The sequence below is a fragment of the Lampetra planeri genome, chromosome 1 (assembly GCF_965212315.1).
Source record: "Lampetra planeri chromosome 1, kcLamPlan1.2.h2, whole genome shotgun sequence".
Classification (NCBI taxonomy): domain Eukaryota; kingdom Metazoa; phylum Chordata; class Hyperoartia; order Petromyzontiformes; family Petromyzontidae; genus Lampetra; species Lampetra planeri.
In genome coordinates this window covers 9,473,354-9,499,777 of record NC_136107.1, presented here as the reverse complement: position 1 = coordinate 9,499,777, position 26,424 = coordinate 9,473,354, and the positions used below count along the sequence as shown (strand labels likewise).

The following is a 26,424-nucleotide window of genomic DNA, read 5'->3' as shown; positions in this document are numbered from 1 at the left end:
ACACGAGCAGTGCACATCGAAGTCATCGAGTCCATGGACTCTTCGAGCTTTATAAATGCACTCCGGAGGTTCTTCGCCATCAGAGGGCCAGCCAAGCAACTCCGTTCTGATTGTGGAACCAATTTCATAGGAGCATGTAAAGAGCTTAAGATCAATACGGAGAATGTTGAAGATTATTCTGTCAGGAAATACCTTAGTGACCAAGGCTGCACATGGATCTTCAATCCTCCCCACTCTTCGCACATGGGTGGAGCCTGGGAACGCATGATCGGGATTGCTCGACGCATTCTCGACTCCATGCTATGTGATGTCGGGTCCACACGGCTCTCTCACGAGGTCTTGACCACTCTCATGGCCGAGGTCTCAGCCATAATTAACTCAAGACCCCTGATCCCCATCTCAACCGACCCGGAGTCACCATTCATCTTGACTCCTGCTACACTTCTTACCCAGAAGACAGATGTGCTCACAGCACCTACCGAGGAGGCCAGCACTGCAGACCTCTACAGACGTCAATGGAGACAAGTGCAGAGCTTCACGAACACGTTCTGGCGTCGCTGGAAAAACGAGTACCTTACGACACTCCAAGTGCGCAACAAGTGGCAGTCTAATAGACCAGACATCCAAGAAGGCGACCTCGTCCTACTGAAGGACAACCAAGCCAAACGGAATGAGTGGCCAATGGGCCGCATCCTCAAGTCGATTCCAAGTGCCGATGGAAAAGTTCGAAAGGTCGAGGTTATGATTGCGAAGCAAGGTGTCGCAAGAACTTTCATCAGGCCCATAGTCGAGATAGTACTACTTCTTTCTCGCAAAGATATGGACAAATAAGTCGACCCGTTGAAGTTGTTATACACTTGTTTATGAGATAGGAAATAAATGGTGGTATCTCCTAGATACCAGACGGGGAGTGTCTTGCCTCACGGCAGATGTGGAGCGTGTGTTCACAGGAAGTTCCTGTTTTTTGATGCTAATGTTGGTCACGTGACCAGGAAGTGACGATGTTAGATTTCCACTGTACCACGCGGGCGTCAGCCATTACACAGATAAGTCAAGATGGCGGCACGCATCGCATCTCAGTGAGATCACAGCTGCACTTGTCCATTGTGGGAGCTTAAGAAGCATTATCTGTAAGTTGTTTATATTCCTATAATATTGGAAATGCTGTTGTAATGTTGGAATGACCGTTATAGCAATGTAAATGCCTTTATGGTGCCGTTAAGTTGTTGTAGTAAATACGAGGCCTAGTTAGTAACGAAGCCTGTGACGTTCCTTATTGTGGATGTTACTTGTGATTTAGTAGGTCGAGTCAGACTTGTGCCTATGTTGCGATCCTGAGAGTGATGACGAAGTATCTCATCCACAGTTTAGTGTTAAGTGTAATGCTGTACATTTGGGGTGCAGTGGGATGACTACACTATGTGCCTGTATGCAACGCACCAGCTTGTGCCTTTGTCTAGTTGTTCAGGGGTAATGTGGGGGCCTGGTCCTTCCAGGATCTATTGTTATCTGAGACAATGCTCTGATGCTGTGGTGTTCATTGTGTGGGTGTTTCCGAATTATAACAGATGCTGTATCTGTGTTTTCTCACCAGTTTTACCTGTTACAATCAATAAATGACGATCGGAGTTGGACGGTCATCCTGGCTCCGAGGGTTTATTGAACACATGGTTATCTACTCGACTAGCGGTGCAACGCAACGCACGGCGAGGCCGAGATACCCTCACTGCCATGGGTGTTTGGGTGGCTGCGAGCCTTGGTGAGGTTCATCTTCTTGGTTCTTTCGGTAAAGTCACATAGAAGGGAAGTAATAGAATAATAAAAATAAAACATAATAAAATAACCTGAGGACGCTGCTTGCGTTGTGGCCGAAACGTCGTGAGAATTATTTAATTATGTTTTATTTTTATTATTTTATGACTTCCCTTCTACGTGACTTTACCGAAAGAACCAAGAAGATGAATCCCTGCAGTCACGAAAGCTTAAAATCGAAATTTAACAAATTTGGTGAGGTTTGTTCGCTTCCCGATCCGTGTGGAGGAGGGGGGGGGGTACGCGTTAGATGGAGGAGGCGAGTAGACGTGGCGGAGGGACTGCGTGAGCAGAGACAACGATGGGGCTGCGGCCAGGAAGGCCAGTGGCCCAGGCCCAACACAAACAAGACAGTTCGTAGAGACGGCGCCAGTGGCGGCATATGGGTGCTCATGGGAGTCGCCCGGCGGGTCCTGTTCCTCCCTTGCTGGCCACATGCAGCCTCTTGATTCAATTACGTGCCTCGTCCACATTGAGCTCGACTTCGGAGAACCCATGCAATTAGAGGGATCACAAAAGGAATGTAAAAATTATCTTAGTTTACACGTGGTTGCATGTAAAGTGCCGTCGTGACAGTCTGGCACAACGTAGCGTCAGCTGCGAGGATTCAAAAGTACAAATACCAAGTAAAGAATGGGCGGTGTTTGTCTTGTGATGCATCGGCCAGCAAAGATATGGCCTTTCTTTTAGTGGGGCTTTTATCCTGCATGTGGTCTCTAAGCGGTGTATAATTACACTCATTTTGGTGGATATCCCACCAACGGTTTGTAAGGCATTAACACTGGCGTCATTGTCATAATTACATAAAATGTGTTTGTTATATAGTCTGCGCATTAGTGTTATTTAGAGATTGTTTTGTTTTTCAGAATTTAAAAAGAATGCCGCTTCTCGAGATACACACAACTATCTCACAATCTGGTACTCACAATGTACCAGATTGTGAGATATTCTGCTACAAATGAAAAAACTTGCTTTTATTTGACAACAAAAAAATGCTGACATGAACGTAAAGCCTCACGGAAAATTTTTCCCCGAAAGACGACGGCCTGGGTGAGCGACTGACCACCTCCTCCCGCTGTGGTTTCATCCCTCAGCCATCGATACGCAGAGCAGCAGCAGCGGCTCGGAGGAGCTACTGCCCAGCCCCCCCTCGCCGCCTCCGCCCCCACGCACCTACAAGCCATGCTTCGTGTGCCAGGACAAGTCCTCCGGCTACCACTACGGAGTGAGCTCTTGCGAGGGATGCAAGGTACGGAGCACGCCTCGTACCAGCCACACCGCGCTGCGCCATTCGAATGGGCACGGTGTGCCAGTGACGGAGCGTGATTGTGTGTATGTTGAAGTTCTTTCGCACCGTATGTAGCCAACCGCGCTAATCGGAGCTGCGGGGGAAGGAAAACAAACTAAACACAAAAAGCAGAAATTAGTTTTCAATGTAAATTTTAAAGTGCATAGCTCCGGTGGCTTCCTCATATCAGAAGAGCGTTCCAGACGGCCGCGGAAGCGCATCTGAAAACGAACAATGCGGTGACCGTCTTTGTTCGATGGCTAGCCAAAAGCCACTGTGAGGATCGCCGTTCGCTTGATGGTTTATGCTCTGACGAGATGAAAAAACTTTTTTTTTTGGTAAGCACTTTGTGTGTAATGAATGCAACCTTATAAAGTATTCGTTCGGCAACCGGAAGCCAATGCCTGATGTCTGGGTCCATCTGTCCTGTGGATCCTTTCACCAAACGGGCGCTGGTGCAGTTGCACCGCCTGCACCCTTGATGGCTATGCCACTGTGGTGGTAAACAAATTCGTACAAGGCACATATTTCACCGCTGTGCATCAGCCGATCCTCCCAATAAATTGAGTATCAATGTGTGGGCAATCAACCAACAGTGGGTGTCCTGTGGAGTGACTACTCCTCGCCATAGGAATGTGGAATGTCAACCACGGGAGATGAGCACCATCTCGTGATCGTTTCAGCATAAATGCACTTTACACTTGCATGGTATATACCGCATCACATTTTGACATGTTTCCCGGAAAAATGTTGAGTGGAAGCTTTAACACTCAGGCAGCTTCGATTTAAAGCTTTCGTGACTGCAGGGATTCATCTGGAAAGAATTATTTCCATTCTACGTGACTTTACCGAAAGAACCAAGAAGACTCAGGCAGCTATTCCACTGGCCCCACTATTGGCAGGGCTCAGCAGCCAACCACTGCTGTGTCGTCCCAAGCCTGGGATGTCTCATTGGCCTCTGATAAGTGTGGGATACAATTACATTCTGCCTTCACTAATTACTCCGAGAATGAATGGCCACAGATAAGGAGGGGATTACTCTTATCTATGCAAATAACACAGCACCTACTACCGCGGACTCGGCTGAATTTTATTATCTTTAAAATGTATAACTTTTTTCGCGATTATGGGATCCGCGCGTGTCATTTCTGCATGCTCGATATGCAGATATGTTTATGACCACAACGGTTCACTTTTAAGTCATCAGTCATGTGTGACAGGCGCCGACGCTGTGTATTTGCGCTTCGCGGGTGTCATTCGACTTAATGTGTGCCCTATCGGAGGGGATGAGCTGCTGTAGCCAGTCTGATAAGGAGAGCCTGAACGCTGATGAATGGTTTCAGTGGGAATTGGGAGATCGGGTTGCAGCTCAGAAACTGATGAGACCTACGGACGAGTTTCCTTTGGCTGAGGTCATCTGACGAGGAATTCACCTGCAGCCAGACGTGTGAATATTGTCTTATAGCACAAATGGCCACTGTCACACGATGGCAATCGACCTCCCCTGCACTGATCCACACACACTGCTGGTGCTGTGTTAAAGCCCTTCCTCCTTTTGCAGAAACTACTCGGAAAAGTATCTTTACGAATCTAAATTCTTTCCAACTTTGTAACCATTTTTTTCACCCTGTAAGTATGAAGGGTACGATTGAATTACAGTGACCAAAACGAAGTATTGAATGGGTTGTACGTTTAGGATGAAACTCAATAAGAACTTCAGTATAATAATTGGTTTTTTACCCTTTTATCTGGCAACAAAACTGACACCTTTTTTTACAAGGAGTCATGTTTGCATAGACCACGATACCACAATACAAAAAACATAACTCTGATTATGTATGCACTGTCCAGTGCATACATTATCAGAGTTAACTCAGAGTTAACATACATTATCAGAGTTAACTCAGAGTTGTGTTTTTTGTTTGCATTATGACTGCAGGTATTGTGGTCTATGCAAACATGACTCCTTGTAAAAAAGGTGTCAGTTTTGTTGCCAGATAGAAGGGTAAAAAAACAATTATCATATTTTTTACTGGCAAATGAGGTTCCAATGGTGTAAACTTCAGTATGCTAAAGAAAGCCCTGGCACGTAGAGCAAAACGTCGGATATTGTGCCATGAGGTAGCTAATACAGCACATGTGCGAAATCCTTCTTAGCTGAAGACGACAAAACGCGTAATAATCACGAAGCGTTGCTGTGGAGAATTTAAGTAATATATTCGTCACTTATTCATTTTGTCGTTGAATAATTTTTATTACAGTTCAATGGTGAGAGCGTTATGCAAAAGCACTACCTTGGTCAAATAGACAAAACCAACACAATAACATTATTATTGCACTACATCAGTGCTTGGGCCCTCTGTCACAGCCATGTAGACTTTTCTCCAATGGTCATCAGCAGATATGACGACTGCGTGCTCATTTGAATGAGAATGCGGACACTGACCACACAAACAAGGAGAGCACAGGTTATACAGCCAAGGAAGTGGATCGTTAGAGGGCAGCTGGTTTGTGCTGTTAACCCGGTCAATGATTCACGAGTCAAAAAGCCTCCACCTCGTGCCGTCATCGTCAGCCCGGTAACCCCGCCTCCGGAAAGCCGCTCACTTAACAAACAAACAAATAATGCGATGAAGAAGGGCCAATGCCCAGAACGTCACCTATTGTACCGTACATATATAAGGCGTAATGTGTTGAGTTGTTTTTGTATTACTACATTATGCTCGTGCACCACTGCCAACGCAGTATCACCAAATAATTATATTCGCTGATGTGTGGTCAACGACATACTCTTTAATGGCGATATTGTGTCCATCAGAAATAGCGTAGGAATTTCATTAGCTGATTGAGTCATTCATTAACCTCAATGTTAATTTACGTTGAATCTCTCATAAGCTGCTCAACGATCGCGGTGATCTTTCTGATCTGATCATGGCACATGTAAAGACACCTGATTTGTGGTGCAGGAAAATCTGTCTTAAGCATTTCAATACAGAGATTTAGCTTAACTAACAAGCATTAATTGAATAGACCAGCTAGAATTTTAAATGACACTATGACTGTGGCTTTCTGCTTGAGAAGATGCAGTTTACACGTGTGCAAAGTCTATGTCTGTCTAAATAACGCAAACACTGCAGAAAAATATAAATACAGCTAAATTCGACAGTGCATTCCTGTAATTTCACATGTGAGCGATCAATAAAATCACTTTACATTTTCTTTCAGTGACGCAATATAAACAGCGGTGTATACATGCTTTCTTAAAAAATAAAATAGACTTCCTGTGACTTCCTCACAAAAGACAAGTCACAATCGTAATTTCCTCTTACCTGGTAAGGGCTAAACAAAAACAACGCTTTGAAGCAGTACTGATACGTAATCCCAAAGTAAACGTGAAAAATACACTTAGCATCCTCTTCATTTGGACTCAACCACAACTAATGCTGCCAAGGGCATAAGCCAGCCTGTGCAAAATATAGAATTACTCCAGCACGCACTTGGTAACCTGGGTCAGCACTCAGATGTTCCCGTTCTGATGCAGTGCAGCCGTGTTGTCACACACGATAATTGTCTGCACCAGTGTCACCACTTTTGAACACATTTATTTTTCCACAAACACGTGCCTCACTGCAGGACACGAACAGTTCCCCTCCTGCCTTTCCCGTCTGTCTTTTGAGCATCGTATCGCCTGATTCATTTCGAGACGTTTGTCAGATCTCACCCACTCTCCTCATTCTAGGTCCGTCTACCTTTGGCTACGTTGCTCAACGGGCTTTTATATTCCCCCTTCACAACAGGGAGAGAGAGAGATAGATGAGATAGAGAAAGATAGATGATTGTTTATTTCTAACCAGGTATGAGCACAACAAGACCAGAGTGGTCTCTTTGTTTCCGAGGGAGACATCGGTTTAAATTTTTTTTAGGCAAAACCAAAAATATTAATACCAATTTACAAACAGCACAATGCAGAAGTGTGCCATTTGGAATGTGCACAGCATTATTAATAATGATATTAGTTTATCTTGGTCGTAAGTTAAGAAAACCAAAATGATTTATTTTAATTAAATGTGATTGTAGAACTTGAATGAACCGCAAAAATGTGTTGATACAGCTTCAAATACTACAATTTCACAGCAGTCATATAAATCATAGCAGACCACTGCAGAGGACATGGTGCTTGTGAGGGTTAAATATCATTTATTTAAATATTGAGAAATATAAAATAAAACAAAAAAATATTTTTATTTCATTTTTCTACCTACATGACTTTACCGAAAGAACCATAGAGTATGGATTCCTGCAGTCACGAAAGCTTGAAATCAAGATTGAGAAATATACTCAACATTTGAATCGACTAATGTACGCCATGTGCCGGCACTGTTTTAGAAAGCTTCTTCTTTGTGGCTGAAGCCACGCCGTTGTTGACGTATGCGAATACGTACGCATGAAGCCAGGAGAATGAGCCAACTGCCCTGCTGCTAACGGGCGTTGCCGTCAAACCACCTGCATCTCTGTGCGGCTCAGCGCCGAGATGAGTGATCGAGCGGGCGAAAAAACGCCCATGGTAAAGACCGCCCGCCAACCCAAACCCACGAGATGTTTCCAGTTAGATGGCCTAGCAGACCAGATGAGGGTGTGGTAGTGAGTGATGGGGGCTGCTGTACCAGCAGAGCAGGGATCTTGGTTTCAGCGTCGGCGCACGCTTGTCAGTGCAGGAACGTGTGTCGCAGTGGCACGGCGTTGACTGCAATGATCGTTGGTGGCGGATTTGCACCGCTCTGCTCTGATCGCTGCCAAAGCTTCCAGCCAGCGCCGAAACGTGACACTGTGGGTTTTTTATTGCTATTGACATGAGTATCCAGTTAAAACAAAACAAAATGTAATTTAGTCTTGATTCATTACAAGGTAAGAAGGTGCAGCCCTGCAAATTGCTTGCTCATGTTATTAATGGTCGAGGGGCCTCCACTAGATACAGCTGATGTGAGCCACTCTCGAGGGTATTTGGCCTACTCTTCCACGATGGCTAGACATCTTGAAAAGAGATGGGGGTACCCACGCTCAATTGCCCAATGTTTCAAAGAACAAATTCGAGATTCAAGTAAGATGTGATCGTAATAATTCTAATAGCCTGCAGCATTAGCAGCTTCGGGAGTCACGGTGCGAGGTTTACCAGAAATGTAATGCAATATCATTAGGTACAACGGTACTCCATCTGCCAGTGCTGAGATAACAAGAGTGGGCCAGAACAAACAGTGCTGATTGTAAGTGGTGGGCAAGGCAGGAGGAGGAGGCCTGTGGCTGATTTCCCGGACGGCCGTCGCCACAGCCTCCTTCACCTCTATTGCCGTCGGCGGCCCCCTCCCCTCAGCCCCGTCAGATCCATCGCTCCATCACGCCGGACGGGGCTCTGAGAGGCACCCTCTTGGGGGACGCGCCCTTTGACTGATGAGGTCACGTCAGCGTGGAGGCTCGGGCGCGGGTGACTTCTTTAATGAGCGTCGTGCGCGTGGTGGCGGCGCTACGAACCCGGCGAACCGAGTTCGATTCCCGCTCACGGTGGTATGCGTCTCGCTGCGCATCCCCCCACTCGAAGGTTAATGCGCATGTGGGACCCCCCCCCACACCCGGCCTTGGCCACCCAGCTCCATGCTCTCCGTATCCGGCCACCGTCAAACTCGCCCCAATTTTGCTTTCTCTCATGGCGAGCAACAGACGACCAGGGTACAGATGGCGCACGCTTCTCATTGAAATTAATAATTGGGACGATCTGTTTGTACGTTTACCGGGGACGGTAATTAGATTAATTTATAAGCCGCCCGAGTGCGTCTGCTGAAATGTTTGGTGCATGAAGAACCAGGTTGTGTTGTGCGGTCACGTGAGCTACAGGTGACTCATGAGTGTACTTCACCAAACCTGTCACAGCCGATTAACGCGGGAAATGTGCTCAACAAAGCCGGCACACGGCTATAGATTTCACAATCCCTTCGCTTTCTCCCAACAGTATTTCGGAGTTTCAGCTACAATACTCCCATGCCTAGAAAATGGAACCCATTCCGCGGTATAGAATTTCAACCGCACGTGCCCCGCCGTCGAGAGATGCCTATCTGAGGCAACATTCCTTTCCACACTCATTGCATAGGCACGCAGGGCCCTACAGCGAAACAATGCCACCTCAGCGAGGGGAGCCAAACCTGCCATCTGATCTGTCCATTGAGGGAAAGGCACTGCCTTTTCAATGGCCTGGTTAAAGGCTTGAATGGCCGAGTTAACGGCTGATGTTAAACACTTGCACGAGCCTTCCCCGTGCGGTGAGGTAGGCGTTTGAAAGAAGCGATTGAAACTATATTTTTTGAAGGATATTGCAACTGACAACTGAAACTGCCTACTGTTAAGTGAAATGCTTTATGTACACTTCAATTCCCCTGCCTTGCGTAAATGGTTCGCGATGTCTGGAAGAGGATATCCAACTGAAAATGTTCAGCAATAAATACTATTTTAAAAACACGTCGAGATTAACAGAAGTCGGCAAAAAGCAGCGGGATCTTGTTTGGCAGTGTACGGACAGAGCGAGGTGTGAATTAATAACGACGCATCCTGCATACAGAGCTTTACCTTTAAGAGGGAATGGGTCAGCTCTGCAGCACAGACTGACACACACAGGTTCTTCTGACAAGGTCCCTGACTCCCAAAATGATGCTACAATAAGGTGAAGGTGAAGAGGTCATCACGACGAATCCCATTGACGTCACTGCATCCCACGTTGCTTCCTTCTGCTAGATTCGGCATCGGTTGCATATGCAATGTGTGACCTCGCAAGTCTGCCCTTACAGTATCCCACCATCTGGCTGCACGTCTTCCCCATCGTCACTGACATCTGGATGCCACTTTGATTCTTGTCTCCGTAACCTGCGCCACTCATCACACCATCCTTTTCATGATTTTGTTCAAGTTGTTTCCCTGCGTCTGGAAAGACATTCCCATCGTCCTCCACATTCACCTGCATTCAAAGGCTCGGGGAACATTTTTGTCGGTGCTTTGTTAACATGCAGCGCTAAAACCGGCCAGTGTTTAAAACAATGCAGTCCCTAACCCACGTTTCTGTTTGCTGTGGAAATAAAGCCAGGCAACGTATCTTATGTCGGGATTTCTACACGTGCAATCATCCTTGATTCAACATGCAAAGAATCTGGACATATACCGACTTTCTACCCCCCCCTTCTCCCTACGAAGCGAAAGCAGTTGATGACAGAGATTACTCTGTGGTGGTCCGATGTTTATCGGCATTGAGGACGAAAATAATCGCTCCTGATGGTTTCCCTGCAGCAACCAAGGCTCAGCAGTTCGTTTAAATACCCAGATCACTGCAGTAAATCACGCGGGCCAGTGAAAAGCACGCAGAATTAATGAGTTTGAAAGGCCGTCATGTCTAATAAAAAAAAGTTAAAACCCAACAACGAGTGCATTATGTGAACTATACAATGTGCTTCAAATTAAAAAAGTTAGTGAATATGTCCTAAACTGTGGTCTAACATATTACACAGTTTTTCCAGGATGCAAATACGACTAAAATGGTCCTTGACTTCAATATAGATGCAAAGTTATGTTTGAGGTGCAGATTGGTTTTAAATACAACTACAGTACTGCTGCTCATGATGGCCCGTGAACTACAGCACGTAATGAAGGACTCTTTGACTAACCACGAATGTTAAAACGTTGTCCAGTGATCTGCTAAATTACTCGCTAGGTATCATTTTTCTACATTTTATTATCGTGTTATGCGCTTATAATTATTAAAGCCTACGCACTCCAGCAGTGCGCATTATCTTAGCATTCTGAGTCCTTGCCTGGGCATGCCCTTTGAATGCAAAAGCACCCCCAAGTATCGTATAGCCTCTCATATCATTCAGCGCAGGATTTAACAATCAGAATTAGAAACGTTTGCGGGAGTTTGTAAAAATACTGCCGCGCATTAGGCAGACCGTCAACACGCCTTCAAAGGCTGCTGCTATGCCGATTTAATGGAATATGTCTAAACAAGACAATTTTTCCCTCTTCCTCCATAACATTTAGACACGGTTTGGAAGCAAAGACCATTTGCCAGCAGATGTTGCGCTTGGCGATTATCATATTAAACAGAAATGAAATGAGCGCCGCGTACCCATTTAGCACATAACGGCATTACGTTAATGATTATGGCCTTCAGTTTTTTACGGGATAATGGCCAGGCCTTGCTAATGGTTTCTCAGATTGTGATTAAAGCTTTTTCCAGCATCAGCTGGAGTTGTAAATGAATGCCGGTTAGCACCGATTATGCTTAAAAGGGTTAATGTCTTAATATTTCATGCAGTTACCCTGCGTCCCTCAGCCAAGGAGACGGTTATTAAAACGAATTACAGCAATATTTGTAGGCAGGACTGCGAGAGAACGCGGAGAGATGGGCCGGTGAGTGAGAGGGCCAGGTTCTCGTTGGGCTACTGGGGTGCGTTGGTGGGTGACAGACCGCGGTGGCAACTGACGACGGGAGCCACGCGTCGCCCTCCCCGCTCTCACATGCGTGGAGGTGTTTTTGCAGTTAAGGGTGGCAGGTAGATTCCAGCTGTCCTCGTGTAGGCGCTGAAAACTTGTGGGTGGGAGTGGCTGGGTCGACTCAGCAGTAAGTGGCTAGAATACCCAGTGCTGTGTGTGTGTGCGTGTGGACGTCGGCTTTCGAGAGATATAAAGGTGGCTCGGTGTAAATGTAAGCTGTACCACCCCTTGTGTGTCATACCCGCTTTAAAAGGTGCTCACGAAAATCGCCAGGATATTTTGTAAGGCTCAATGGGGGATCTTTTTTGTTTACTTTCTGTACGGTAGTTTAAGAAAACGATCATTGTGATGAGGATGTGACGGTACGCCTTGCAGGCATCATAATTGGCCATGATCAGTCCACTGCTAGATGAAGGTGTCCCCAAGCTATTGCCATCTCTTACAGTTCTGTGATGCAACCATCCGTGCAGCACTTGCACGTGAGCTGATCTCAACGCTCTATCCCCTCGGTGCACCGATAAGATAGAGCGTCCCCTCCTTTCTCTGCCACTTTATTACTAGTCTCAACCACTGGCCATCGTCCCTTCTAACGACGCGTCCTGCCCAAGCTTGTAGGGGTACCCGTTTTACAACTAGCTACGCTCGCACTCATTGCACACAAAGTGCTTGGCCACAAATAAACCACAATACCTTGCTGATCTCATCAAAGGAGCATAACCAATCACACACTCCAGTCATCCTCGCAGCAGCTTTTAGCTAACCATCGAACAGAGACGGTCACCGCATCGCGTGCTTTCAGATGCGCTTCTGCAGCCGTCTGGAACAGTCTTCCTTCCGATATTAGAAAGCCACGGCAACTATGCACTTTAACATCTAAATTGACAACTTATTTCCTTAGAACTGCTTTTTTGTGTTTAGTTTGTTGTCCTTCTCCTGCACCTCCGATTAGCATGGTTGGCTACGTACGGTGCGAACGAAGTTCAACATAAATACACACTCGGTTACAGGATCATGCAGAAATACAACCCGACCTGTACAAACACCGCTCTGTTGCGTCCCAAAGTCAAACAAGTGGTGGGAAAATATATTACGGCCAATTCACGTGCACACCTGTTTATTATTGACGAGGCCACCTTCTCACCGCCAGCACTGGCTCTATGAAGTTGGTTGTGGTCAACTGCCCGCATCTGATAAGAGGCTGATAAAAAACGACTCACACAAAAGTAATCGTACGTACATCTGATGACTGCGTCCATCATGACTGGTATATGTTAACCGCGTGGCAGCACTTTCATTCCAACGTCTACCCCTGTCAAAGACACTCACAGTGTCCTGCTGGCAACAATGCCAAATGTATAACAACACGCTTAAGCGGACAAAACTGAGCTAATCAGAAAAATACATTTGCTGGGGCTCGCGCGAAGCTGCAACATCCCGTGACATTTGCAATGTCAAGAAATAAAAGCTTTCTGGATCTGTTTTTCCCTTGGGTTGAATGCATTAAGCCAAAGCAAGAATTTTGCCTGTCAGTCAGCACTTTATTTATTTATTTATTTGTCGAAACTGCCTTGACGTATTTAGGGCCCTTTCCCCAAGAAATGAGAAGTCTGTTCAATTTCATTTTAGATGAATCCTCAGGCAAAGATTTGAACTCACAAAGTACTAATGTAACAGCTTTGTAACACCGCGAGGAAATCCAGCATCATTATTGATTTTCTAACCGCGCTATGCAATTTCAAGCCGGCTGTAGTAATCGCCCTCCAGTGCTTCCAGATGCCAGCCCCTTAACAACCTCCGCCCCAACACATTGTTTTGTCAGACGCCGTTGCTTGCTTGTTTAGTTCACATGTGAACATTTAGCAATGACCTTGTCTGAACCCGTGTGATCTGGTCAGCAGCAGGTCACACATCGAATCGATAAGGGAAAGTAATTATTTCATTAAAATAAATGTCCAGGTTTATTTTTTCTCCCCCCCAAGAAATAACAGGCTCTGGATGGGCATGCTAACAATAACATGCATTTGCATGACAATATTCACAATGTACAATTTGTATCATCACGAGACGTATTACCATCATCATAATCATTATCAATTCTTTGTCAATTTCAGCTAGCAAATAGATCCACCATGCTTTGTAATATGTCCTCTTAACTTTAGGACTCAAAATCTCAAGCAGAATTTTCTTGCGTAAAATTAACATTGAATTCAAGTGATATTAGCCGGCATGTTAACAGTATGAAATGTCTACAGTATAACCAATTATATTTATTGTGTCCTTTCACACATACACACAAACACAATGGTGTGTGCATGCCCGTGTCTTTGTGTCTTGCTTACCTGTTGTGTGTATGTGTGCATGTGTGAATGTATGTATATGTGTGCATCTGCGCAGATATGTGCGTGTCATGTGCGTGGATCTGTGCGTGGATGCGTACGCGCGTGTATGCATGTGCGCGTGCACGCAATGTGTACGCGTGTGGATGTGTGTACGCTTGTACATGTGCACCCGCGTGCGAACGTGTTACGCGCGTACGCGTCTCTAAGTTTGTGTGCGTGTAAATGTTCACCCCTGCGTGCGTGCGTGCGTGCTTGTGCGGGCCTGCGTGCAGGGTTTTTTTCGCAGAAGCATCCAAAAAAACATGGTGTACACTTGCCACCGGGACAAGAGCTGCATAATAAACAAAAGCACGCGCAACCGTTGCCAGTACTGCCGCCTGCAGAAGTGTTTCGAAGTCGGCATGTCAAAGGAGGGTGAGTGCAACACCGAGGCAGGGAGGAGTGTGCTTGCTGAGTTAAAAACAGATTTTTTTTTATACAGCCTTGCCACATCATCACTGAACACTTTTTTATTATACGCGCGTGTACAGATTTCATGCGTGGTGGTTGCCCATCCCAAGCACTCGCCAGGCCCAACCCAACTTTGGGTTCCATGATCCGACGAGACTGGGTAAATTCCAAGTGATTTGGTCGGGGGCCAATGGCAGAAAAATGCATTGTTGTATTGTACTATGCTCCCAAAGTCTATGAGCCCTGCTTCCACCATCCCCCACTGACCAGGATGGTGAAGTATGGTTAAATGATCCTTGCAACACACAAGGCGTGGGGAGGCCCCCGTGCAGCAGTGAATTGACAAGAGTGCTTTATATGTACGATGTTTCAATCAATGGCCATTCTTTAGAGCTGAGAGAAAAGGCAGTAATGTAGATTTGGAGGCTGCTTTCTACCATGCTATAAACATGTGCTGCCAGTCATGAGAAATGATCAGGTGCATATTGGATTATTGCCGTCTTCTTTGTTGATCAATAGCTTGTTTTTATGCTGACTTCCACCATAAATCAAAGTTGGCATACTCTATATTTTGTGTACGTCAATGATGATGATGATGCTGGCGAGGTGTTTTTCAGCCAGTTGAGTTCTATTTGCAGATTCAAAACAGGTGCCTTGAAAAATGCATGAGATGTGCAATAACATCATCGTGCATAGCATGTCTCTGCAGGAATGATGTTCAACTAAACAACTTTTAGTTAAGCACGGCTGTAAAGTAAACAATGGAACATTGATATTCAATGAGCGATTAAGGTGTCAATTCAACAACCCAATACCACGAAGGGGGGGGGGTGAAACCACAGAAACCATTTGGTGGAAGGAGAGGGGGCAAGGGATGGGGGGGGGGGTGCCCTCTCTGTTATTTCATCTTCCAAGTCACCCCCGGCCCCCCCTCATCTAGTCCAATAAACGAGCGGCGCACGCTTCACACGCGTTCCCCCTCTCATGTCGCCCGTGGCTTCCCCGCCACCGGAGGTTGTGTCTGGCAGTCCAATTACCGACCCCCGGCTGCCGCTGCCCAGTTCATGCATCATTTGACCTCTGACTGCGGCCCTCATAAATGATTCAGCCGCCACGAGAGGCCACTCGGTTCTTTCGTGTCTCGCCGGCACACGTGCGTACCCACCACGCAGGTGCCGGTGTACGTGCAGGTGGTGGCGGTGGTGGTGGCAATGCTGGCGGGTCGTGCATTTCACGTCTTTCAAAACCTTTCCCACATCTTTGCGCCTGACTAAGAAGAGGCTGGCGGTTGGATGCACAGGCCAGGCAGTGAAAAATATGTCGATGTTGTTCTAACTGATTATACTTTACACAACGTTCTATGCGCAATCAGCGACCGCATGTAATCATTGCGGAGCAGTTTTAAAAAATTGCTTGGAAATTACGTGTGAGCGCATTCTTCCACCGCTTTGTTATAATTATTCTAATAGCAACGTAAACAATGTAAGCCTCAGAGTATAGTACTCTTTAAAGCCCCAGTTTATTTTCATATTATTTTCACTAAAACTCAGGTCTCCTTTTTTAAAGAGGTAATGCATCTCAGTGACTTTTTACCAGGTTAAATTACGAACAATTATCCCAACTGGTTTGGACCGCACATAGAACGACAAAACACAATCCAATGAATTACATATCGAACTAAGACTTAAAACGCTCAATGTTCAAATGCAGACAAAACTAATCTCCTTGCACCAATATTGAGAATAGTGGGTAGACAACTAACACAAGTCATTTACTCAGCGTATTCACGTCATTAGCACGTCGTAAATTGCAAATACTATCAATTAATGGGACACACAACTCACTGGTTACTTTTTTCTAATCCATGTTTCAAATATGTTGCTAAATGACATAAACAACACACACACGACTGCACATAAAAAAAATTTAACAATCAAATTGGCGAATAGAACCGTTGATCTGCGGAAGGATGAGGTTTGCCTCTATGCAACATCACTTGCTCCATTTGCTGGGGGTTCGCAAAGCATGTCGCTCTTTTGAAGACAGTGCTACCAAGAGTATAAAGTGTCCATTCTCCTCAACAAAGGTTTCCACTTCGCTAGTTTTTTGGTTTTGGTGAAGAGACATAATTTTCCCTCTATGTCATATTTGCAAGGGTATTGTTACGAAAATAAATTGGCACTGTTTAAATGCCATGCAGTATTTATATGATAAGGTTGGAGCAGTGCCCAGTTCATTCCTTGCTCAATCTACTTGCCGTCCACATGCACTGGGTATTAAGCAGATAATACTTTAAATCGGCTTATGCAAAGCGCTCTGCCCCGTAGTTTTTCTAAATGCGGCCTTTGCTCGAAAAGCAGCCGATCCGTCCGTGCTCGACAGCAGAATGTGATCTTAGGATGTGTTTACACTGACTTGGCCGTGGTTCGGGGGACTCCATGGAATTTGTCAGCAAAGCCGGCGGCGCTCATGCAAAGTGGTCACTAGGCTAATGACTGATTTTACATGCGTTTACGTCCATCTCCACCCATCAGCGCATTAACAAAGAATGCATACCGTGCATAAATATGACCATGTATGTAACGCAACACCTTAATCACAGAAACCAGGCAGGATCCTCACAAATTATCTGTGTAACAGCCAGCCTGATGATACCCTCAGCGACTGGCATCTCCACTGACAAACATAAACGCCAAGTGCCGACATCGCTCTGTCACAGTGAAGGAGCAGATGGTCAACAATATCCGTTGTGCCCATCAGCAGAATGGGAGGAAAGTGTTTAGGTTGTACACTTTTTTAAATAACCACTATCTACGTGGACTGGAGAATAGGTTCAGAGTAATTGTAGCACTAAACAGGCCTGTATGAAGCAAGTGCAATCAAGCATTCCTTTCTTCAACGTTTTATTTGTGCTTGGAGCAAAGCTTGTATGGATTTATAAAGGAACGTCCGTGTTTTTTCTGCTCAATACCTGCTTTAAATTTGAGCTTCTTTAAGCCTAGGGAATCTATACAAATGTGATGGTTGTGTAGAGGGAAATGCTCAAGAAGAAATATGATGATAATTACAATGTGCATATATCCCATATTTAATCAAGATGCAATTGTATATTCCTTCTTAATGCATTCCAATAACATTTTTTATTGAAAACAGATTGAATAATTTTCAAGGATATGGGTGTAAAATAACTTGACACTCACATTTTTATGATAATTTATATCACATGCATGGTTTCTATGTCAACGGTTCTAAAATTCTACTTTGGGGACAATATATAATATCTTTTAAATCCCACAGGAGAGCTTTACTCTCCAATAAATGTATGGGCGCACAGATTCTGACCGGACTAAACAAGTAAATTACAACCTTCACGAAATTATCTCCTTGAGCAGTTTTAACTCGTTTCTGCCAACTTTGCCCTTTGGACACGCGGACTGTTGCGCTGACAGAAAAGCGTGCACTTGTTTTTGTTTCTATCTGGTCAACGAGCAGCAGTGAGGAACGACCGAAACAAAAAACGCAAGGAGGTGGTGGCACGTAGCCCGGAGAGCGTCCCCCGCAGCTACGAGCTGAGCCCCGAGCAGGAGCAGATGGTCGACAAGATCCGCTGTGCCCACCAGGAGACCTTCCCGTCACTGTGTCAGCTCGGCAAGTACACGACGGTAAGCGCGCCGCTCGCGACGATGCCGGCCGTCGGGGACCATGGGCGGTTAAAGCAGCGTGTGGAGAGAATTGGGGGGGGGGGGGGGCGCGCTGACCGGGGGAGTTGCAACACCGATCCAGACTTTGTGTGTGTTTTGGGAATTATTTCAAGGGCAGGCCCAAAGATATTTTTTTTTTAAACTGTCAAGCAGCGAGCGACATACAACACTGTCGAGGGGGGAAAAAGACGATGGGAGGGAATTCCAAGGTCAAGCAGTCTGAGGGGAAAAAGCATAAATAAAAGTGTTGTGGCCTACAGCGTGGTGGGGGTCGAGCACAGTTTGGATGCAACAAAATAGTCAGTCTGGTACCAAGTCCTCAGGATTGGTGAAGGAGTCAATTGGCGAATATCGACGGCAACAGTGACCATTGCAGTCGGGATAGAAGACTGGTAAGGAGCAGCCGCTGGTGAGTGAGTGACTGGAGTAAATGAATGAGTGCTGAATGATGAACCTCCCTAACTGCTTTATGTTGAATTCTATCAAGTACAAAGAGGTAGGATCCATACTCTTTGGTTATTTTGGTAAAGTCACGTAGGTTTAAAATAAAATTAATTAAATCACAACGTTTCGATTGCAACACAAGCAATCATCATCAGGTGGGAAAACCACAGCAAGAAAATGTTTTGCTGAAAAAAAAATTCTTGCCGTGGTTTTCCCACCTGATGATGATTGCTTGTGTTGCAATCGAAACGTCGTGATTTAATTCATTTTATGCCTACGTGACTTTACCGAAAGAACCCAAGAGTACGGATCCCTGCAGTCACGAAAACTTTAAATCTGGGTAGGAACTAGGCACTCCACCGCAGGATATGACAACAGTATTCCGCCTCGGGAATACTGTTGTATCGTGTACAATTCTAAAACACACGGGCGAGTTACACAGCATAGCCTCAAAACCGAGGCAGCAGCGCGATCCAGATTATATGTGTGTAACGGTGTTATTGGGCCAAGATGCGCCGTTCCCATGCAGTTGCCGGCAATACCGGCCATATGCCAATAGGGGGCAACAGAGGGGCTGAGCCCCGGTGCTGAAAGACGATTGGGCCATAGGGCCCAATGGTTACCCTATGGAATAGTATGTAAAAGGGGCAGACCCCAGACCCCAGGAGGGGGGCTGGGGATGACATCATCCCCGGACCCCAGACAAGAAGTCTCCTGAAGACGGAAGAGCCCTAAGGGCAGAGCTGTACCCCTGGCAAGGGTCGGCTCTAAGCTATACCAGTGAAGACTGAAGAGCCCTAAGGGCAGAGCTGTACCCCTGGCAAGGGTCGGCTCTAAGCTATACCAGTGAAGACTGAAGAGCGCTAAGGGCAGAGCTGTACCCCTGGCAAGGGTCGGCTCTAAGCTATACCAGTGAAGACTGAAGAGTCCGAGGGCAGAGCTGTACCCCTGGCAAGGGTCGGCTCCAGCTTGTATACCAGTGAAGATGCAAGCTTCACTCAGGACCGACTTGTAGATTAGCCAGTGAGAGGCAGTAGTCGTCTGGAGAGTGACCTCCATAGTGTATCGGGTGTGAGGGGCCGTTACCCCTCTGTGTTAAGTGTTAATCGTTAAATAAAAACTGTGTTGCCTCAGAGAACCTCTCTTCTAGTTTTTCAACACACTACACGTGCTAGTCAGCCCTCCCCATTCGTGACACATTTAGCAGGAAGCCTCTGACAAAGAGTCGATAGTTGATGGAAGATAATTTTAGAAGTCACAAACAGCGAAGGATGTTTTTGCTTACAATTCAAAAGAATGTTTTGCGAAATTGAATACCATATTTCCTTGTTTAACTGTCTGTATAATTTAAAACTGCATATTTGCAAAAATGTTCGAAAAGGCAATCTGATTTCGCAATCACATGGAAATTTCATGTGGCAGTTGGACCCTATTTAATTGAAACTTTAAATACAATTCTTTGCGACATGACAAAGCCACAAGACACATCAATTTCCGCTGAAATTTGCAAGCTAAAAACGCATGTACATTGTTATGTGTGCCGTTGGCTATCTTTGGGTACGTGTGAAGGGTTTTCGGTGGATTAATGGATTAGGAGATTGTATAAATACCCTGCGGCAGATTCTTTATAAGAGACCTTCATCTGCGGAAAATGCCCGGGGTTGGATGCTTTGAAAATGCAAACCAATGTAAGTGGAGTCAGCAGATTTCGAAAAATCGAGAAAAAATGCAATCTTGGCACACGACGTTGTGATCAATTCATCATAGACATGTCATCATGCATTAAACTAGAATATGGCATACGTCGTGAGCTATTACAACTACAGTCACCACTACAGATGCTTAAAGGCACTATATACTGCACACATGCAATAAACGCACATACACGGCATTGTTTATTCTGCTGTTGTACTCAAAAGCAGGAAAGTGTTAACAAAACACTAAGGAGACTCATGAATAGATCATGAATGTGCTCATTCATGGCATGGCCGATGTGACATTTTGCAGAAGCGCAAGTGGCCGTTTTAAAATCCACTGTGGCATTCCAGCATCACTTCTGTGACCGGAAACATGGCAGGAACGACGTGTGACTGAGGGCGAAGGGGAAAATGAGCTCACCATTGCCGGTTCAAAGGTTATGCTGCCAGAGGGCACTCCAACCTCCCCATCCATCAGTGAAAAATGCAATCCATTACACTCGTGTGCCCGAGCCCTCCTGGCGAAGCCACTGGCCAATGGAAAGAGGGGCCAAATTAGGATACTTACTAAAAAATATGATAAAAATAATATGCTCTTTCATTCAAAACAGCGCTCGAGCCAGAGGGCTTATGCATAAATAATGTGTACATTAAACTTCTGCCAATTATACAAGCAATGCCGTGCCACATGAGGCTCATTAGCACACATGGAATTGTATAATTTTCCAACTCTATAATAAAGTTAGTTGCTACAGTATTTATTGCTCTATATAGGGAACATGAATATTAAGGTAAATTGTGCTGATGAAATATTTAAAAATGTACAGCCACTCTGGGTAATAATTTTATTTACATAGTATAATCAAAATTAAAAAATGTGGCAATCTAAGATGGGCACAGAGCTAGCTTGAATTAAACTAATACTGTGAAAAAAAAATAATTCCCACAAGGCTGTGTAGCCAATGGGATGTGTACAAAATACTTAATATTGTATGTGGTGGGTTAGAAGGCATATTGTCTGATTATTTATTTAGATATTAAGAATACATTTTTACACAGCATGGACATTAGGATTCATGAGAATTCGAATTATGCTTTAACTTCCGTTTTGTTTTCACTTGTCAGGATTTCAGTATTCTACACCTTCATCGCTCGTGTTGAGGTTAAGTTGCAATGTCACTTCCCTATGTACAAGTATCATTATCATTATGCATAATCAATCCACTGTTAGATGAAGGCCACTGCCATCTCTTGCGGTTCTGCCATGTAAGAATCCACCTGGCATCTTCATAAGCATTGTCTCAATATGTCCCTCCCGCTGCACACTGGCTGCCAAAATGCCCTGGAAGGTTGTTATGCACCAATGCATAATACCTCACACACGATACCCTCTGACAGCCCACGATGCTTTGGTCTCTGTTTTGAGAATAGGTTTCCCTCAAAGAGACCTTTCATGGCAGAGTTTTAAGTCTTATTATAGAAAATTCAACTATTTGTATATCTGGTTCCCAGTGAAAACTAACACAACAAAATGGAAACATGTCTTGGGAAAATATCTCCATCTTGTAAAAATACACGCAGACAATTACATTGGAACAGCAGCAACATCGAATTTCTCTACACCACAATCTCACATTTTAATTCAGAACAAATAAATGCATTTCGTCCCTCCATTTCACAATGGAACAATGGATCAAATGTCAAGTAAACTTTCATAATCCGCAGTGATAAACAATCCAGAATTTAACAACAGAAAATGTGACAATTTCCCACGATTCACCTAAACATTCTGCTAGCTCATAGCGTAAAATCATCTGGATAGCATTATTACATTCACTAGGTTTAACCATTTTTCTAAAATATGACACCGTGAAAATTTCCTATCGATTGGTGTGGATTTGCAAAGACGTTCAGTCTTGCGTTGTGTGTGAATTATGGAAAGCTGTGCAGCTCACGGATGTTAGTACCGCTCTAGTTATCAAGTTACAATTTAGTATTCATTATAACAACAAACCGCCAGTCTCAACTTATTTGAATGTATAATTAAACATCACTCTTGCACAACATTTGTAATTGTTAAAGCTAGAGGACATTCTACATGAATTGGTGATGTAAACCATTTAACTATTTAGATCTCTATTTTAAATGTTTGTATATGCATCATTACACGTCTGCTATGTATGTGATCACTTGACACTGTCAAGACCCTTGCAAATGAGGAATTATCCAGGTAAAATAATTTAATAATAAAAAATGTATAAACACATTGTCTTCTCATAATTCCCACCCCCCAAATTTCATAAGAATTTTGTATGAATGTTTAACTTCTTTCTCACTGCACCGTAAGTAGCCAATTGTGCGAATTGGAGGTACGGGGAAAGGACAACAAACGAAACAAAAAAAGCAATTCTAAATAAATGAGTTTTAAATCTAGATTTAAAAGTCATCATCTTAGCACCGATTATCACCGCTGTTTTTATTAACGCCGATGCGCTACTAATGCCTACATATAAATTATAATCACAAGCATAATAATAATAACAATGGAGCATGACCGGTGAAATTATATTTTTTTCTTCCACGGGCAATCAGACAATGGACATAAATAGGAAATGAATGCGGCATTGAAATGAGTGTCATCGGGGGACGTGGGGAGCAGAGCGGCCGCACGCGGCAGGTGCCCCCCCAGGGTCCGCATCTCTCCACGCATTCCATGGTGCGACGCCGCGCCAATGCCGCTCGTAACTTCACGGAGTTATTAAAAAATATATATTTGTTTCCTCCATAACATTTACACGTTTCGCGAAACTTGTTTCCCAAAGCAATAGACTCTGCGATGAAACCACGTTTAGCCAGATCCCAAGGTTTTTGGGGATATCCTGCCAGCATTTCTGTCCATTTTGCACCGTGCTGTGTAAGCTGCATAAAAAAAGCGTTTAGTGAAACCATTGTTTAATAACGGAGAACTGTTCGCGTTGGTGTGTTTTAAGCGAGTATGTTTTTGCCATCCTGCAACTCGATCCAAAAAGTGCGCGTCGGTAATGCTAATAGACAGTGTGCAAGGAGAGCATTACCAAAATGCTTGGTGCTCATGGGAGAACATTTGTTACCAATGTCTGAGCTAGGCTTGAGGAACTTCGCAAACGTTTTCAGATAAAATATCTCGCACCTGATTAATATATTGGTGGAAATGACTTTTCTGCCAAATCAATGGGAAATTAAAGCAATTTGGCCATTTTACTAGCAAATATGAGTCCTCCAACATCCAATTCAAGCTCATAGTGCCATAAATCTGGGTCAATTTGATGTTTAATAATAATGTTACCCAGGGTATACAATGTATAGGTCAGGAGGTTGGAAGAGCCACTGCAGTTTATATCACCACACCTCACCATCAAAACTGTTGCAGTCAACCCCAGATCGCCAATCTCTGCTATTACAATCTCCCACCACCTGATGTTCGGCCCTGTCCCTGGTCAGTGAGTTTTGTGGTGTCATTATAGTGGTAAATGTGTTTTTAAACCTATAATACATTAATACTAAAGTATTTGAACGGTAGAATTGTTGTTGTAACTTTCTTACCTGCCCCCATTGCACATCTGTGAAAAGGAGCTTCATAGCTCATCGAAATCCACCAGGATGAATACATATTTTGTGAATTAATAATTCAAAACAGATAAATCAACAGCGAACATGCAAGCTCAAGCAAGGCCAGACTGTCAAAGCTCTTCATTAACAGGGCACGAGCCGAAGCGCTCGCAACTGCCTGCGTACGTCCCGAAGCGCTGATGCCAACTGCGCATGTTTCGTCTCGTGCAGAACTCGTGCGCCGACCACCGTGTGCAGCTGGATCTGGGCCTGTGGGACAAGTTCAGCGAGCTCTCCACCAAGTGCATCGTCAAGATCGTGGAGTTCGCCAAGCGTATGCCGGGCTTCCCCAGCCTCACCATCGCCGACCAGATCACGCTACTCAAGGCCGCCTGCCTCGACATTCTGGTGGGCATCCACCCCAATCCGCATATCCACACCTCCTCTTTAAAGCTACATATTTTCAGCTTTTATAATGCTCTTGGTTATTTCCTAGTTTTACTTCCATTGTGCCAGCTTGCATCATGTCTTGGGATGAAGTTAGCCATTCGGGACTCCAACAGCACAATCCATAAGCTATGCAGTTAGAGAATAGTCCAAGAAAGCAGACATCACAGAACTACTTCTAATATGTCTTAAAGTTAACGTTTTGGCCACACACGAGGGGGTGAACTTTCGCACATGCAATGCTATGGAAAATTGTTGTTGCATGTCAGTCAAACTGATATATATTTATTTCTAATTCTCACTGCAGTCAAGGGCGATTTGGGCTAAGATTATCAACTTACTCCACTTGGGAAATCAGTTTAATCGCTAGTGGTTGCCAATACTCAAAGCCAGTTTCTCAATGGTGCCAGATCAGTGCTCTGACCTCTGAACTCCCTCGCCACCTCCAACAACTGTCTTCCCAATTGTTAAGCAGATGAACTAAGGCTTGATTGAAAAGTTGCCAGCAACACAGAGTAGCACCCTTTTCCAGAAACCTCAGGAGAATGGGGGAAATACTTCTAATGAAGGATATGCTCATACAGTACATACATACAAACAGATGGAAAAAAAACTCGAGCACCTACCAACATCCTAAATCAGATACCCAAAGAGGGTAAGGTACACAACAGCATGAGACGCTGACATCAGAAAAACAATGTGTAATATGCTAAACCCATGCAATGTTTGTATAAGATATAATAAACATCTCAGCGTGTGCTTCAGGACAATTTGTGCTTCCAAAAAACAGTTGATGTTTCAAATTGTGTGTCTCATGATTACCCCAACAACCACATGCCCCTTCCATGCCCTCAGTTGAGAGGACCAACTCGTGGGAGCTTCTATGTTCAACGCATTTTTTTAATTAAACCTCCATTCATCCTTAAGTCTTCGTGAGCATGTGGCAGTGCAGTCCTGGCAATATCGTGGTTCTTTTTTCGTCACAGTGTCTCATTGGTCACTTCATTTAATGTAAATTATTGGTTTCAAGATGGTAAATGTTTTTATTCGATTATGCTTCCCAATCACCGCCTATCATTTTCAAACAATTTTTCTTTTTTGACAAACTGTTTACCCAAGCCTGCTATTTCCCCCATTTATTTCTCTCGTGCATTTCTTCTCATTCTGGCGTTAAAGGTCGTCCGTTAAAATGTCAGGCCCTGCCAGTAAGACAGATTTACTGACCGAACGGGGCGGTTATTGGAAATTATTTTTCAAACCCTTTAGGGATGATTTAACCTTCTCTGCGTCTCTGACTCTCCTTTTTATTATCCCTTCCCCTTCACTCCACTCGGTGCGAGAACCATGTGGTCTTCGGTTTGAATACCTGAACGAGTAAAGCCAGAGAGAATGACCAAACACACGTACACTTTTGCGGTTCCTTATTGACGCCACACTTGTGACATTCGCCAGTACCAATCTGTAAACCAGGGCTTTAAAGGTAATAATATCACCTCTAAATATTGTACACACAATATAAAAGTGAAGGATTCGATGATGTCCATATATTTTGTTTAAAATACAGGCACTACTTATGATTGCAGTAATGCCAATTATTAATGCATTTTATCAAAATTTGTATTCATTGTATCTCTATATTCAATCATCCATCGAAATTTAGAGAAGTACAATTAATTTTAACCGCTTGGATAGCTACAGGTTTAGTGCATCCTGGCAGCGTATTGTTAATACACAATGCATATTACAATTCCTTATAGAGGAATCACATACTAATTAACTGATTACTAATCTATTATATAAATACAATACCCCACCTCCGCTTCTGATCTCGAAACCTGATGAGGTTCAGTGACGACGTCGTCCTGCACTATTTAAGACCGGAAGCAGGTGGATGGCTTCACTATTCTGGCAATTCGCCTGAAGATGCTGGATGTAATTTCCAGCGAAACGTCGTACTACTCAAATTGTAAATGTCGTGGATTCACTCTTCAAACACACCGGTGGGCTGAAGAAGTAACTAATTGGCGTTTTGTTAACGTGACACATTTCTTACTTATTGGCCTGGTTCAGGTGGTAGATGAAAAGTTCTCGACATATCGATTTGGTTCCTTGGATTTACCGGCATCGTTTGT

General features: G+C 44.4%; 1 protein-coding gene across 1 annotated transcript in view; it reads left to right on the top strand.

Moving 5' to 3' along the window:
* Positions 1-26,424, top strand: part of LOC144717251 (retinoic acid receptor beta-like) — a 46,379-nt gene that overhangs the window by 12,662 nt on the left and 7,293 nt on the right. Inside the window, exons 2-5 of the mRNA XM_078592661.1 lie at positions 2,907-3,061; positions 14,238-14,379; positions 17,908-18,077; positions 24,077-24,253. Of these exons, the coding sequence (XP_078448787.1) occupies positions 2,907-3,061; positions 14,238-14,379; positions 17,908-18,077; positions 24,077-24,253 (644 nt within the window). The remainder of the gene's footprint in view (positions 1-2,906; positions 3,062-14,237; positions 14,380-17,907; positions 18,078-24,076; positions 24,254-26,424) is intronic.